This window comes from Diabrotica undecimpunctata, chromosome 7 (genome assembly GCF_040954645.1).
Source record: "Diabrotica undecimpunctata isolate CICGRU chromosome 7, icDiaUnde3, whole genome shotgun sequence".
Lineage (NCBI taxonomy): Eukaryota > Metazoa > Arthropoda > Insecta > Coleoptera > Chrysomelidae > Diabrotica > Diabrotica undecimpunctata.
The window spans coordinates 22446327-22460541 of NC_092809.1; the positions used below are offsets into that span (position 1 = coordinate 22446327).

The following is a 14215-nucleotide window of genomic DNA, read 5'->3' on the forward strand; positions in this document are numbered from 1 at the left end:
TTTATGCATTTCCGTTAATCTAACCATTTTTCAGAATTGAACGAACTTTTTACTTAAATCAAAATACTGACAACTTAAATAAAACAATTTACTAATGCGTGTTAAAATAACGTTGCCACGGAAATTCTTTAAAGTTTTTAAATGGTTACCATCTAAAAACCACATTGCTATGGTTTTTGTTCACTTTCTCATTATCAAGACCTAAACGGGAAATAAGTTTTGAGTATATTTTAGCGAATTTCGGTAACTACATGATTTTAATTTATTTTATCTTAATTAATCTTAATAAACTTGAAAGTGACAACATTTTTGAATAGAGAATGAAAAGATCTTTCAAACGATATATCACAAGCCTATACTTCCTATTTTAAAAATTGCGGGTTGTACCTGTCATTCTAAGGGGGTTGTAGGTAGGGGTTGCATTTTCACGTAAAATAATGTCAAGTTATAATTTAAATTTGACGTGTTTCGGGATTTTTTATAAATATGTACAGTAACCTAAATAATGAATTTATTCCATTTGGCTTTTACACATTGTATGTTTGCGTTATATGTTGTTTTATATGTTATACGTAAGTTGTGTAACGTAGGTTTGTATTACATAGTTAGAGTTGTGTCTAACATTGTTAGATTGTCGTGTATTGTGTGTTGCATCTGTGTTGTGTATAAAATTGTATGTGATATTTCTCCGACTTTCTTTTACTTCGGTATTGTTGGTTATTCTTGTTATATCAAAAGCCTGCTACCTTCTGCTGATGGGTTTGCTACTTATTTTTCTCCGTTAAGTAGAATGAGAGCTGCTTCTCTGACTTTTCTCTTTTTCATGACTGTTTCTTTCATGATTATTGATACATTTTTCCATTGTACTCTGTGCTCGTTGTCTCAGGCACGTTTGCATATCTGGGATTTGTCGAAGTCTCTGTTCTTGATGTATGTTTCATGCTCGTTTGTCCTGACACTTAGTGGTCTTACGGTTTCTCCTTCGTAAAATTTGTTGAATTCACAGGGTATTTTATAGATGCAGTTTTTTTATCGTTCTTATGTGTTGTTTGGTTTGATTTTGGAGAGGATAGATCTCAGTGTGTTGGTTGGTTGGAATGTTATGATGTCGTACTTGTTTCCTTCTCGATCCTTTTCAATTTTTCTGATAAGTCCTTTACATTGTAAAATTCCTTGTTTATAAATGACAATGGGTAGTCATTTTTAGTCAATACCTTTTTTAGCAGGTTTTTTTCTTCCTGAAATGCATTTTCATTACAGCAGGTGCTTCGGGCTCTAGATAATGATTTGATATTTCCTTTTTTGATGTTTACGTTGCGGTTGGAGTGGTAATTTAAATATCTGTTGGTGTGGGTTGGTTTTCTATAGATTTTAATTGCATATCCTGCATCTTCTTTTACGATTAGGACATCCCGAAAAGGAAGTGAATTATTGTTTTCTTGTTCCATGGTGCATTTGATTGATTCTTCTTAATTGTTGATATCCATCAGAAATTTATTCAGTGTTTCTTGTCCTTGAAGCCAAATGGAGACATCATCTACATATTTTCACCAAACTGTGGGTTGTTTGTCTTATTTGTTTACAATGTTATGTTCAAAATCCTCTATGAATCTACTAATAATGGAGATACGGATGAGCCCATGGCTAATCCGAAATTTTGCTTATAGAAATCATTATCTATTTGAAAATAAGTGTTATCTGTGTAAAGTGTTAGTAGCTCCATGATAACTGATACATTCAGTTTGGTTTTTGTTGTCGATGTATCATCCCTCTCTAATTTGACTTATTTTTACAGTTTTCTCCTATGGCACATTGATGAAAAGGCTGGTGATATTGAAACTGACTAGCATATTCATCCTTATCATCAATGGCGCTATAACTCTTCGTGAGTCTTTGCCGCGTTTATTATTGCCTTCCATGTTTGTCGGTCATGTGCCAGTAATTCCTATTGTCGCACTCCCATTTTCTCTAGACCTTCTTTGACTGCATCTTTCCACCTTTTCTAGGCCGCCCTACAGACCTTCTTCCCTCTGGCCTTTCCCAGAACACATTATTTATAAGGCGATTGTCGTTACTGCGTATCACATGCCCTGCCCATCTGAGTCTATTGGCCTTTATTGACTAGCATATTGTTGGAATTGTAATATATTTCTGCTAGTTTTTGCAAGAATTGTTGTGAGTTTTTAATAAATGTTGTTGTGTTGTGTACTAAAGGTTGTACATATTATGTCTAGGAGGAACTTTGACAGCCTGCTGCCAGGAGAACCCATGCTGCTGCAAATTGGTCTAAGGGGTACATTCCCTTTGTAAATTTTTGAAATTCCGTATAGGTGTGGTATTCTGCTGTAGTATGATGTTAATATAAATGGGTAGTATTAAAAAAAATGAAATGGGTAGTATTATTTGCTATTGTCGTGTTTGATTTTATAAAGATCGGACTAAGAATAATTGTAGTAGACAATATATGCGAAATCAAAATACAAAAAAAAAATAGCAAACTGTAAGCCAAAGATAACAAATTTAAATAGCGTAAGATCATCGTTTTGAGAGTTAATACCATTACCATTAGTACTATTAAAGCCATTATTATTAAAAAAAATACTTTAATGCTAAATGGTAGAGGTCATTTAAAAATAACAGAAACTACGTTTTTCTCTACGACCGAAATTGTTTGTCATTACAATTATTGTATCAGAACTTCAACGATGTATGGACTAAATAATTTTCTTAACCTAAAATCATTTAACGAATTGCTATGTTGTGCAGGGCCGAAAATAATGGCGGTGTTCCTACATTGACAATAAGGAGACGAAGGAGGTTTCGACAAGGGTAAGTCAGAGACAAAAATAAGACCCTGCACAACATTATCCCTTTTATCGTTTTAGTAGTTTAGGGGTGTTGGATTTTTGTTTTCATGCTTAATCCTCGAATCATACATTTGTGTTTTCATACTGTAATACTATTGATGGTAATCGACAATTATGTAGAAAATTTATAGCGGTATTGGTAGATTGAAATAATCATATAAACACTAATTTTCAGTCGTTAAGGCAAAACTGATATTATATATATATATATATATATATATATATATATATATATATATATATATATATATATATATATATATATATATATATATATATATATATATATATATATATATATATATATATATATATATATATATATATATATATATATATATATATATATATATATATATAATATAATCAAAACCAAAATTGCCAAACTCAAATGGAGCTTCGCAGGTCACACTGCTAGACAGAAAGGCCAACGTTGGAACGACACAATACAATATTGGAGACCTTATGAAGTAGTAAAATTGAGAAATTGAAAAAAGAGCTAACTCGGGTTCTATGGATCGTAGGACATGGTATTTTTACATTTCGAATAAAAAAATTATCTTCCTATGTGTTGATGCATCTTAGTTATTCTGAATGTTTATAAGCATAAAATCACACTAATTTTGAAAACCCATTTTACAATATTTAATATAAATTTTTTAATCGTTGAATGATTTAACTTGATCAAATAAACCTTTTTCTTCAATCTGGTGCTTTCAGAATTCATGTAGACCCAGTAGTTTACGAGGAATAACGTTGTCGATAAAATATTTTTGAGATAAATAATTTCAATTTTGCAATAACTTTTAAGCGACAATTCTCGAAATTTTTAGAGCTGATTATTTGTGATATTGTCCTTATTCTCACGCTCAAAATTTTTTGTGCATCTTTACAAAAAGGTATTTATAATTTTTCAAAAAATTGACTTTTTAAACTATTTTAAAGAAAAATACCAGCAGATCCACAAAATCATAAGAACGAAAATTCGAGAAGCCAAAGAAAAATGGTTTTCCAACGAATGCAGGGAAATAGAACAATACGAACGAAAATACGACAGTTACAATATGCACAAAAAAATAAAATCAATGACAAACAAGAGGAAATTCAATAAGTCACCCAACAGCATAAAAGATGGCGATGGAAATCTTATCTCGGAGCCATCAACGATCTTAGAAACATGGAAATCATACATAGAAAAATTATTTGCATCTGACAGGACTGATGATCACCTATATGGAGAAGGAGAAACAGGACCTTCAATCCTTAAATCGGAGATAGAAGATGCCATTGCAGCACTAAAAAACAATAAGTCAGCAGGTCCGGACAATGTACCCTGCGAAATATTAAAGATCCTATGTAAATCAGACAAACAGTTCCTTGATAATCTAGTTGAACTTTTTAACAACATATATAATAGCGGTAAAATCCCGGAGAACTGGCTGCAGTCAACATTTATTACAATCCCGAAGAAACCAAATGCCCAGATCTGTGATGACTACCGGCTTATAAGCTTGATTAATCATGTCACTAAAGCGTTCACTAAGATCATTCATAGAAGAATATATGATAAATGTGAGTCAAATATTGATAGATCCCAGTTTGGCTTTCGGAAAGCACTTGGAACTAGAGAAGCAATTTTCGCTCTCCAGGTGCTTATACAGCGGTGTAGAGACGTTGATAAGGACGTGTATTTGTGCTTTGTGGATTTTAGAAAAGCATTTGACAATGTCAATCATGAACAATTGATAGATATTCTGCGAAAGACAGGTATTGACGATAAGGACATTCGAATTGTGGCAAACCTATACTGGGGTCAAACAGCAAGAGCAAAAATTGGCAACGAACTCACTAAAAGTGTGCAGATCAAAAGAGGTGTCCGTCAGGGTTGTATATTATCCCCACTCCTATTCAATATTTATTCCGAAGAAATATTTAATAAATGTATGGAAAATGCAAATGAGGGCATAAAAATAAACGGCGAGTTAACGAACAATATAAGATATGCCGACGACACGGTGATCCTTGCCAGTACCATAGACGAATTACAGCAGGTAATGGAAAGAGTTTATTCAGTTAGTGAGGAATACGGCCTGAGCCTCAACTTCAAGAAGACAAAGTGGATGCTGATAAGCAGGAAGCAACAGCCTGCTCGACAGTTACGGATAAGTAACATACTAATTGACCATGTAGAATCTTATGTGTACCTTGGCACCAACGTAAATGCAAAATGGGCACAGGACACAGAAATTAAGGCGAGAATAGAACGAGCTAGAGCAGCATTTAGCAATATGAAAAAGCTCCTCATAAGCAGGGATTTGTCTCTTCCCATAAAACTACGTCTAGTTAAATGCTACATTTTTCCGATCTTACTGTATGGTGTGGAGGCTTGGACGCTGGCGGAGACGCTCACGAGAAAACTAGAAGCATTCGAAATGTGGGTGTACCGACGCATTCTTCGTATATCCTGGACCGAACATGTCACCAACACAGAGGTAATCCAAAGAATCGGAAAGGAGAAAGAAATCGTGAATACAATTAAACAAGGAAAGCTTGAATATCTAGGCCACATATTGAGACACGATAAGTACCGTCTACTGCAATTGATTGTCCAGGGAAAAATAGACAGTAAGCGACGGCCAGGCAGGAGAAGACACTCGTGGCTCCAAAATCTGAGGAAGTGTTTCGGGCTCACATCGGTCAAACTATTCAGAAGCGCCGCAAATAAGATCAGAATTGCCATGTTAATAGCCAACGTTCGCAACGGACAGGGCACTTGAAGAAGAAGAAGAAGCTATTTTTCCAATAATTAAGCAACAAATTAACAAAAATAACTTTACGGCCTCCCATTAGGATGTTATATGCTTTTTGAATAAAATTGTGCCACTTTTCCATATAATTTACCGGTCTTCAGCCTATGTATTTAAAATCAAATACCGATCTTACATTGTTTATAAATTGTCTGTAAGTAAAAAATGACGATTAACCTTTTGCGTATTTTGTTCATTACATATTTTCATAACCAAATTTATGAAAGCAGTTGTTAGCTACTTGAATACTTCGGCCACCTGATGAGAGGACAAAAGTACACATTTCTACAAAATATAATGCAAGGATAAATCCAAGGACGCAGAAATCCAGGCTGTAGAAGAATGTCCTTGATGAGGAATTTAAGGAGTGGTTTGGCTGTACCACTAACGAATTATTCAAAACAGCAGTAAATAAAATTAGAATCGCCCTAATGATATCCAATCTCCGATAGGAAAGACACTCAAAGAAGAAGAAGATCAACGAGTGTCATGAGAAAACCCTTAATTAATTGTCTATATGCTCTCCCGTTTTGGCATCAATTGGTGCCATCCCTAGTTTTCTCCTAATAGATTAATTTTTAATTGTATTATTTTTTGTCACTCCACTCATCCATCTAAACTATCTCATTTCTGTAAACTAATTTTCAAAACCAAATTCAGAAATAACATCTTTATCAACGTCTGTTTTGCCTTGCAATTCTTAGAAGGCACAGATTAAAGCAAAATTCTGAATTTGGTTTCGAAAATTAGTTTACGGATTTTAATATCAGATGTCGCTATTCCTAAGACAGAAAAGATTTATTTTCACGTTCAGAGCGACTGTGAAAGCCGTTCTGAAGAGGCTTATTAGGCCGAAATACGTATAAGCGGATGCACAGGCGCCCTGTACGTGAAATCAAATCTTAACTGTTTTTTTCTTTTTATCCCATTTCTGTAAACTAATTTTCGAAACCAAATTCAGATTTTTGCTTTAAGCTGTGCCTTCTAAGAATTACAAGGCAAAACAGACGTTGATAAAGATGTTAATAGAGACATGGGGAATCTAAAAACTGCATTCCACGACATGTCTCCTCAACTAAGCAAAAATCCTTAGCGAATTTGGTTTCTTACAGAGTATATCGGAATAAAACGAAAAGACAGTTAAGATTTGATTTCACGTACAGTGCGTCTGTACGTATTTCACCCTAATAGGGATCATCAGAGATGACTATTCACAGTCGCTCTGAAAGTGAAAATAAATCTTTTCTGTCTTAGGAAGCAACTCTAACATGGCTTCGTATAGACGCAAATAGCGACATCTGATATTAAAATCAGTAAACTAATTTTCGAAACCAAATTCAGATTTTTGCTTTAATCTGTGCCTTCTAAGAATTGCAAGGCAAAACAGACGTTGATAAAGATGTTAATTTTGACAATATTTTCTTATCCTTTAAATATTAATAATTAGAATTGATTTGTATAAGTCCACAATGAAATAGGAGTGTTAAACAAAATTATACTTTTATACGGACAAAATTACTTACAGTTAATCTTCCTTTCTATATTTTTAGACTTCTTCAGCAAACGTACACCAAACACTTTTACTCAACCCGTTTTTAATTTTTTCCAAGACATTATCTTTTTTTCGTTCTCCTATCTTTTTTTGGCATTTCTAATTGTCTCTCTCAAAACTACGTATCTCTTCTTCTTCTTCTAATGGCGCTACAACCCTTTGTGAGTCTTGGCCGGCTTAACAATGTTCTTCCATTTTGCCCTGTCGGATACTTTCCTTCGCCACTGCCTGATGTTCATGGTTTTAAGATCCCTCTCTACGTCGTCTATCCATCTTTTACGGGGCCTTCCTCTTGTTCTGTTTCCTTGGGGCTTCCATCTCTGGACTACTTTTACAGCTCGATTATCTGGCATTCTTTCTAAAACTACGTATCTACATATAGAATAAACATTTTGTTTTTTTTTTTTAATTAATATATCTAATGCACTGAAGCACTCAGACTATTTTTGAATCATGATAGCACCCCGCCATTTGATGAACTAACAATTTGCCTCACGCAACAAATTGTGTGAATCAAATATTCTATTTAATTTGCTCATTATCCTAGAGGTATAAATGACTTTATTTGCAACACAATTAAAACACCTTCAAAACTAATAACAAAAGAAGTCCCCGTCTATGATCATGTTTCTTTTTAATCTATCCAATTTATTCATAATATTTGTAGATGTCCTGGATATTAAAAATGCCCAGTGGCGCACCTAGAATTTGCCTCGGGGGGGGGTTTGGTTGGTCACCGAAATTTTTTTTATGATGTTACCTCTATTTTGAGTCCTTAAATGTGTGACTAACATTGTCGGAATAGGGTCCTGGGGGGGGGGTTTTAACCCCCAAAACCCCCCCTGGGTGCGCCACTGAAAATGCCACAAACCTTTCCTGTTTTGATTTGTTCCAACACATAACTGTTAACCCCATTTTCTGTTTAAACGGCCTTCGAAAACCGGAAAAAGTTTGGCACATAGGTTACTCGTGAGATTGGACATTCGTAAAGCTCTCACCATTACCTTTCCCCCGCCTGAAATTTCATTTGGTATTCGTTTTCAATTACCTTGGTATTCGTTTTCTATTTCTTTCCTGTCTCTGCCCCTTGCAGACATTATTTCTCTTATGATATAAATAGGAGTTTCTTTTGTGACCGTCTTTGGCATGTAATTTAAATAATTTTCAATTTCTGTCAGTTTTCTCTCCCATTGCTTGTGTTGTCCATCTGTTGCAATTCTAAGAAATTTTGTATCTTGGATAAACCTTTCAGAAGGATTAGTTTGAGGATGTCGAATGCTGACTTATTTCGTGTCAATTTCTCTTTCCCGCAGTTTTCCTTTAAAACGTTCATTCCTGAAATATGTGGCATTATCCAAAAGAATGTTCCTAGGTGTTCCCACTGTCATCAATTTTTCGCAAAATTTCCACGCCTTTCGTAGTCCTGCAACATTATAAACGCACGTATTTCGAGAAAATGTCGACCATAGCTAGAATGTGCTTATTACGTTGTGGCGTAACGATCAGATCGCTCAGCATATCTATCACTACAATATCCAGTTTTGCTCTAGAGACCACACTTTTTGTCAAATTGTGATTTTTAACGTTTTGACTTTGGTATCTCTGCATTTCTACACAGGGACTGCATTTTCTAGTCATATTTTTGGCTATTCGATAATCTCGTTTACAGATATAATTTTCTATAAAAACCAACCAGACTTTTCTGCTGCCAATATGTCCATTAATGTTATGTAAACTTTCCATCACCTTTTCTGCTAATGTCCCTGTAATCAAATATAACTACTTGCCTTCAATCCTTTTGAAATAGATCTCATTTTCTCTTTTCGCTCTTTCTAACCTTTCCTGATCTTGACGTATTTCATTCAAAGAAAATAAACCGTCCTCATCATGCAGTATATTCAATCCTATGTGTAATTTTAGAGCGTCTGTCTTTCCAAAATCCTCATCTCGGGTGAGAACATTATGTTGTCCTTTTAAATACTTGAATTCAAAATCGTATGACTCGATTTTTCATAATATACACTAAAGCTGAGTGATCTGTTTGTATTGTGATTTTAGCTCCAAGAAGATAAAATCGTAATTTGCTAACACAAAATAAAACACTCGCAAATTCTAATTCCGTTACACTTTTTTTTTCATGCGTTTTCGTGACCATTGATATGAAATAAACTTCTTGGTCATTTTGTATTTGCGATAGTACCCCAGCAAATTTCTGAAATGGTGCATATGTACGAAGTATAAAAGCACATGGTACATCGGATGGTATACTTTAACTCCCATGGAAAATTCTTACTTCAAATTTACCCTTCCTGTTCCTCTTTCCAATTCCATTTAGTTGCTTTCTTCAACAATTTAATTAATGGTATTTTTTTTGGCTAATGTCCGGAATCAATTTTTTGAAATAGTTGACCATGCCGAGAAAACCTGATAATGTTTTTAAATTTTCCGGTCGATGATTATTATTTATAACCCGAAACCTGTTCTCTGCAAGGCCGACTCCATTAGTATCGAGTTTAAATCCCAAATACTTTTACTTCGACATGCATCTACGATTCACCTTTGAAAAATACTATATATACTTTACTTTTTACTATACTTTTTCGGTCTTTACGTAGAGAAAGACGTTTAAATGAAATTTGCTATCAGAGAGAGGTCTCTGGACTTCTTGTTACTTCGTATAGATGTCGCTGCTAGCGTACCTGGTTGTTATTTTGGTTATAATGACCAAATACTAGACTGCATTTCATTTCAGTTGAACTTCCACAAATGTTCCTGATGATGAGTTGAATAACTCAAAACACGTGTAGAGCAATGGTGGAGTTCCGATTGAAATGAAATGCAATCTTTTACTTTCATATATATATATATATATATATATATATATATATATATATATATATATATATATATATATATACATATATATATATATATATATATACATATATATATATATATATATATATATATATATATATATATATATATATATATATATACGTATGAATATATGAAAATTACTAAGTTCTCGGGAAGAACTGCGTTGAGAATTTAATATGTACTCGACGTTTTGGAGCCATTATCAAGAGGGATATGGTTCTGTTCCGGTTCGGGGTCTCAATATGCCTACTCCTCGGTGTCGAGTTCTAAAATTTACATTCACAGCAGAATTTAGCTTGTTCGTATGAGGTTCAGTGACATTTTCGTCCCTTACGTCTGGAATATTACTGCAGATTGAAAAACTGGGCTATTCATAAATTGATCAACAATTTGGAAATCTTGATTTTACAGGTCTGAATCCTTCCAAAGCATACTATATAGTTTCTTGCTGCCACATTAGTTAAGGACTTTACTGCTGATATCATGATTTTTCAGTATCATAACTTATAAATATCGGGATTTTACTAATTGTAATTTTTGAAAGATTTTAGGTTATTGCAAGGTAATCGGATAAAGCAAGGTATGATAATTTTCCACATAATTTTCGTTACAGCTTTTAACTCCATATTTTTTTGATGGGTGTACAAACATCCTGCGCATTATATACTCTGCTATTTTCCAATTTATATCCGATTATATAGGTACCAAATAAATGTTTTATAAATGGAACTGTTATCGTGAATGATGCTTTTGCTGTTTATAGTGCATAGTTCTTTGCAACTACCATTTATTATGTTTTAATATGTCCTTCACCAATGCAATATCATCATTTAACATGACAAATCAATAAAATTAAATGAAATCACTGGTTTAATGGAAGTTCTATACAATATAAAATACAAAATACTGTTTCATAAGCTAAATTATTCGTTGTCCATTCAAATAATTATTGTTGTTTTTACTCAATTGTTTACAGAAATGTACTATTTATCTACTCTCCAAATGACTAATACTATTTTTGTGGCAGACTTATTTTTTAATGATAAAGATTTACATCAGTTTTGCAGTTAACATATATTTTGATTATTTGCCACTCATTGGTTACTATAGAGTTAATAGACTTAAAAATGATTTAAACTTTAATATTTATTTCTTTTATGAAAACAATAATTGTTAAAAATAGGAATCCAGTGTGTGCATTTTAATTTTTTAATAAAATTGAAGTACAATAATTATTAAAGTATTGAAATGTAGTAGAATCTGATGTCGATATTGAAAAAAAGCTAAAAGTTGGATTTACAAAATCTTTCCTAAATGGAAACAATGGAATGACTTGATTTCCACTTCGCATGTGCCGCTGGTAAATAATCAAACTCCGTGTGAAAAACTGACTTTATTTGAAGTAACAGAATACATGAATATATGAACGCTAATAAGTATTATGTCCGCTTGCTCTGAATTCTGTATTACCGATCTCGTCCCGTATTTGAGTGCTGTCGTCTTGAGATGTTTTTAGGGACTCTTCCTGGCTTCACATATGGCATAATATCTACATACGCTGCTATGTTGCGGGATCGGAAAAAATTCATGAAATAAACTTAAAATAGATAGTGGCGTGAACATACCAGCGGTAGATGCTAAGTGCAAATCAAGTCATTCCATGGTCCTTCGAGCCGGATCGGAACAAATTCATGAAATAAACTTAAAATAGATAGTGGCGTGAACAAACAATATCATGAGTTTTTTTCTTGCTTTTCTTCATTATTTTTCATCGGATATTAACTTGCTACCGTGTTGAATATTATGAAATGTGTGTTATTGGTGATGACCAATAACATAGTATCACTTGTCCGATAAAGATTATTGTGTTGAAGTTGATTTCATGTAATCAAATGTACCCAGCGCTGCATCCAAATTTTATTAATTTGGGCGAACAAACAATTCATAAACTTTTAAATCAAAAACTACCAAGAAAGCACTGAAATTAGTATTTCCACTACCAGAGAAAAAACCCAGTACCTTCTACTCGATTACATATACAGGCAAAATAACAACAAAAATAGCCAAACACATAAAAAAGAGAGGAATAACACCAGCTTTCAGAACAAATAACAACTTAGGCAAATTATATTAAAAACAAGAGCACAACAAGAGGCACTTACACAGTGGTGTACACAAACTTAAATGTGGCGACTGCCCAAAAACTTACATTGGTCAAACTGTTAGAACTTTGAACAAACGTATAGCAGAACATAAAAGGGCTTTTAATAATAGGAAAACAGATTCTACATACGCACTTCAACTAAATTATCTACTATTATCAACATTATCATATAATTATCAACTAGATCATTATTTTAATGACGAATTTCAAATTCTTCATATCCAAAATAAAGGCCTTAAGCTATCTTTATTAGAATCTATGAAAATTAACAAATTAAAAAATACAGACATAATTCTGAATGACCAACTTGAGACAAACAGTTCTCCTTTCCTCAACCTTGTAGCATTTGCAAATTCTTTGGTGTATATTGAAATCCCCTGTGTGTCGTTTGCACAGTATCGTTTATTTTGCTTGCCCTATCTCCACCCCAGTAACTTCTGTCCCAATTTTCAAACCCCTATAATTATACTCTACGTGGTAGGCAAAATATTTCGTTACAATTTGGCGCCCCACGTTGGGCGCCAAATTGTTACGTATATTTTGCCTATCACATAGGGTATTATTATGGGGGTTGAAAGTTGGGGACAGAAACTATTGGGCTGGAGATAGGGCAAGCAAAATAAACGAAACTGTGAGAACGGCACTCAGGGTTTATTTGGAGAGCTGGGTCGTGGATAAGTGAATGGCACAGGAGGTTGGATTGGGGCAACTACAAAAAATGAAACAAAGGGGTACTTACATAAGTCTCTTGGAACAAATGGACAGACAAAATGACAGGAAGGACCTCTAGCAATTTAAAATGGACGCCGCTTCGAGGTGCCAAATTATAACGATTACAATAACTAGTTGTAACTATTGAAATAATTATTAGAAATACAAAATATATCTTTTTAAATGAAACTCAAAAAAGATGTTATAAACTTTTTTTTAAATAAATAAAAAAATGGTTTAGAGAAATAAATCAAACATTTATTGTTGTGTTACCACCAACGGTTACAAAAATACAGATGGCACAAAAAATACTATATTAGTAGTTACAGAGATTTATACCAAAATAAATGAAGAATAGAATGTCATGGCTGCGCAACCTGAGAGATTGGTACGGATGTACATCAAATGAACTTTTCAGAGCAGCCGTCTCAAAAGTCCGAATAGCTATGATGATTGCCGACCTCCGCCGCGGAGATGGCACTTGAAGAAGAAGATACCAAACTAATAAAGAAGAAAAAACTTACATATGTCCTATTCATTTACAAACTCTGTTGCTACAAAACTTACAAATATTACTGGGCTATAAATTGTGGCAAATAAAAAATTATTGCAAATAAAAAAATTATCTTTTTAAATAATGAAAGAAAATAGAGAGTTTTTGTGCAAGCAAATACGTATACGTAACGTATCTTTTTGACATATAGGCATGCGCATTAATGGTTGAACTAACGTATCTAGATACGTATTACCTAACGTAACAGGCTGGTACGTTACGTTCATACGCATCCCTATCGAGTCAAATGTAACCGAATGCACAAGGGGATCTTACCCGATTACCAAAATTTCAACATCCACATTTCATAAGCACACGTGGTACGTGTTTTTCACATTTGTGGTTAGGTATATTTGTTTTGATTTTTATAAATAATGGAAAGTAGTAGAAAACGACTTCACTTCAGCAATGAAGATGATTTGTTCTTGTTGAAGGAAGTCGTAGGCAAGAACCCTTAAGACCATCCAGAAAGGTGGAATTTAATCCAAATGCAAAAAATATTTTTACATTTTATATCAGACATGGTATCAAAATTAAAGCGGCCGTATAGTCGTGCAAGATGTGGAGAAGAAGGGCATCTTCTATGTCTTCGTCTTCTTTATCATCAACAAATACACCTACATTAAATATCGCGTCCATCTCAAGAATTAAAAATTGTTCAAAAAAATATTTGTTATTTAT

The 14215-nt window shown here is 33.6% G+C and overlaps 1 protein-coding gene across 2 annotated transcripts in view; it reads left to right on the top strand.

The window, feature by feature from the left end:
• Window positions 1–14215, top strand: part of Osbp (oxysterol binding protein) — a 72948-nt gene that overhangs the window by 12035 nt on the left and 46698 nt on the right. Inside the window, exon 2 of one of the 2 annotated variants that reach the window (XM_072536851.1) lies at window positions 2767–2829. The exons of the other annotated variant lie outside the window; for it this stretch is intronic. Within the exon in view, the coding sequence (XP_072392952.1) occupies window positions 2767–2829 (63 nt within the window). The remainder of the gene's footprint in view (window positions 1–2766; window positions 2830–14215) is intronic. 2 annotated transcript variants of the gene reach the window in all.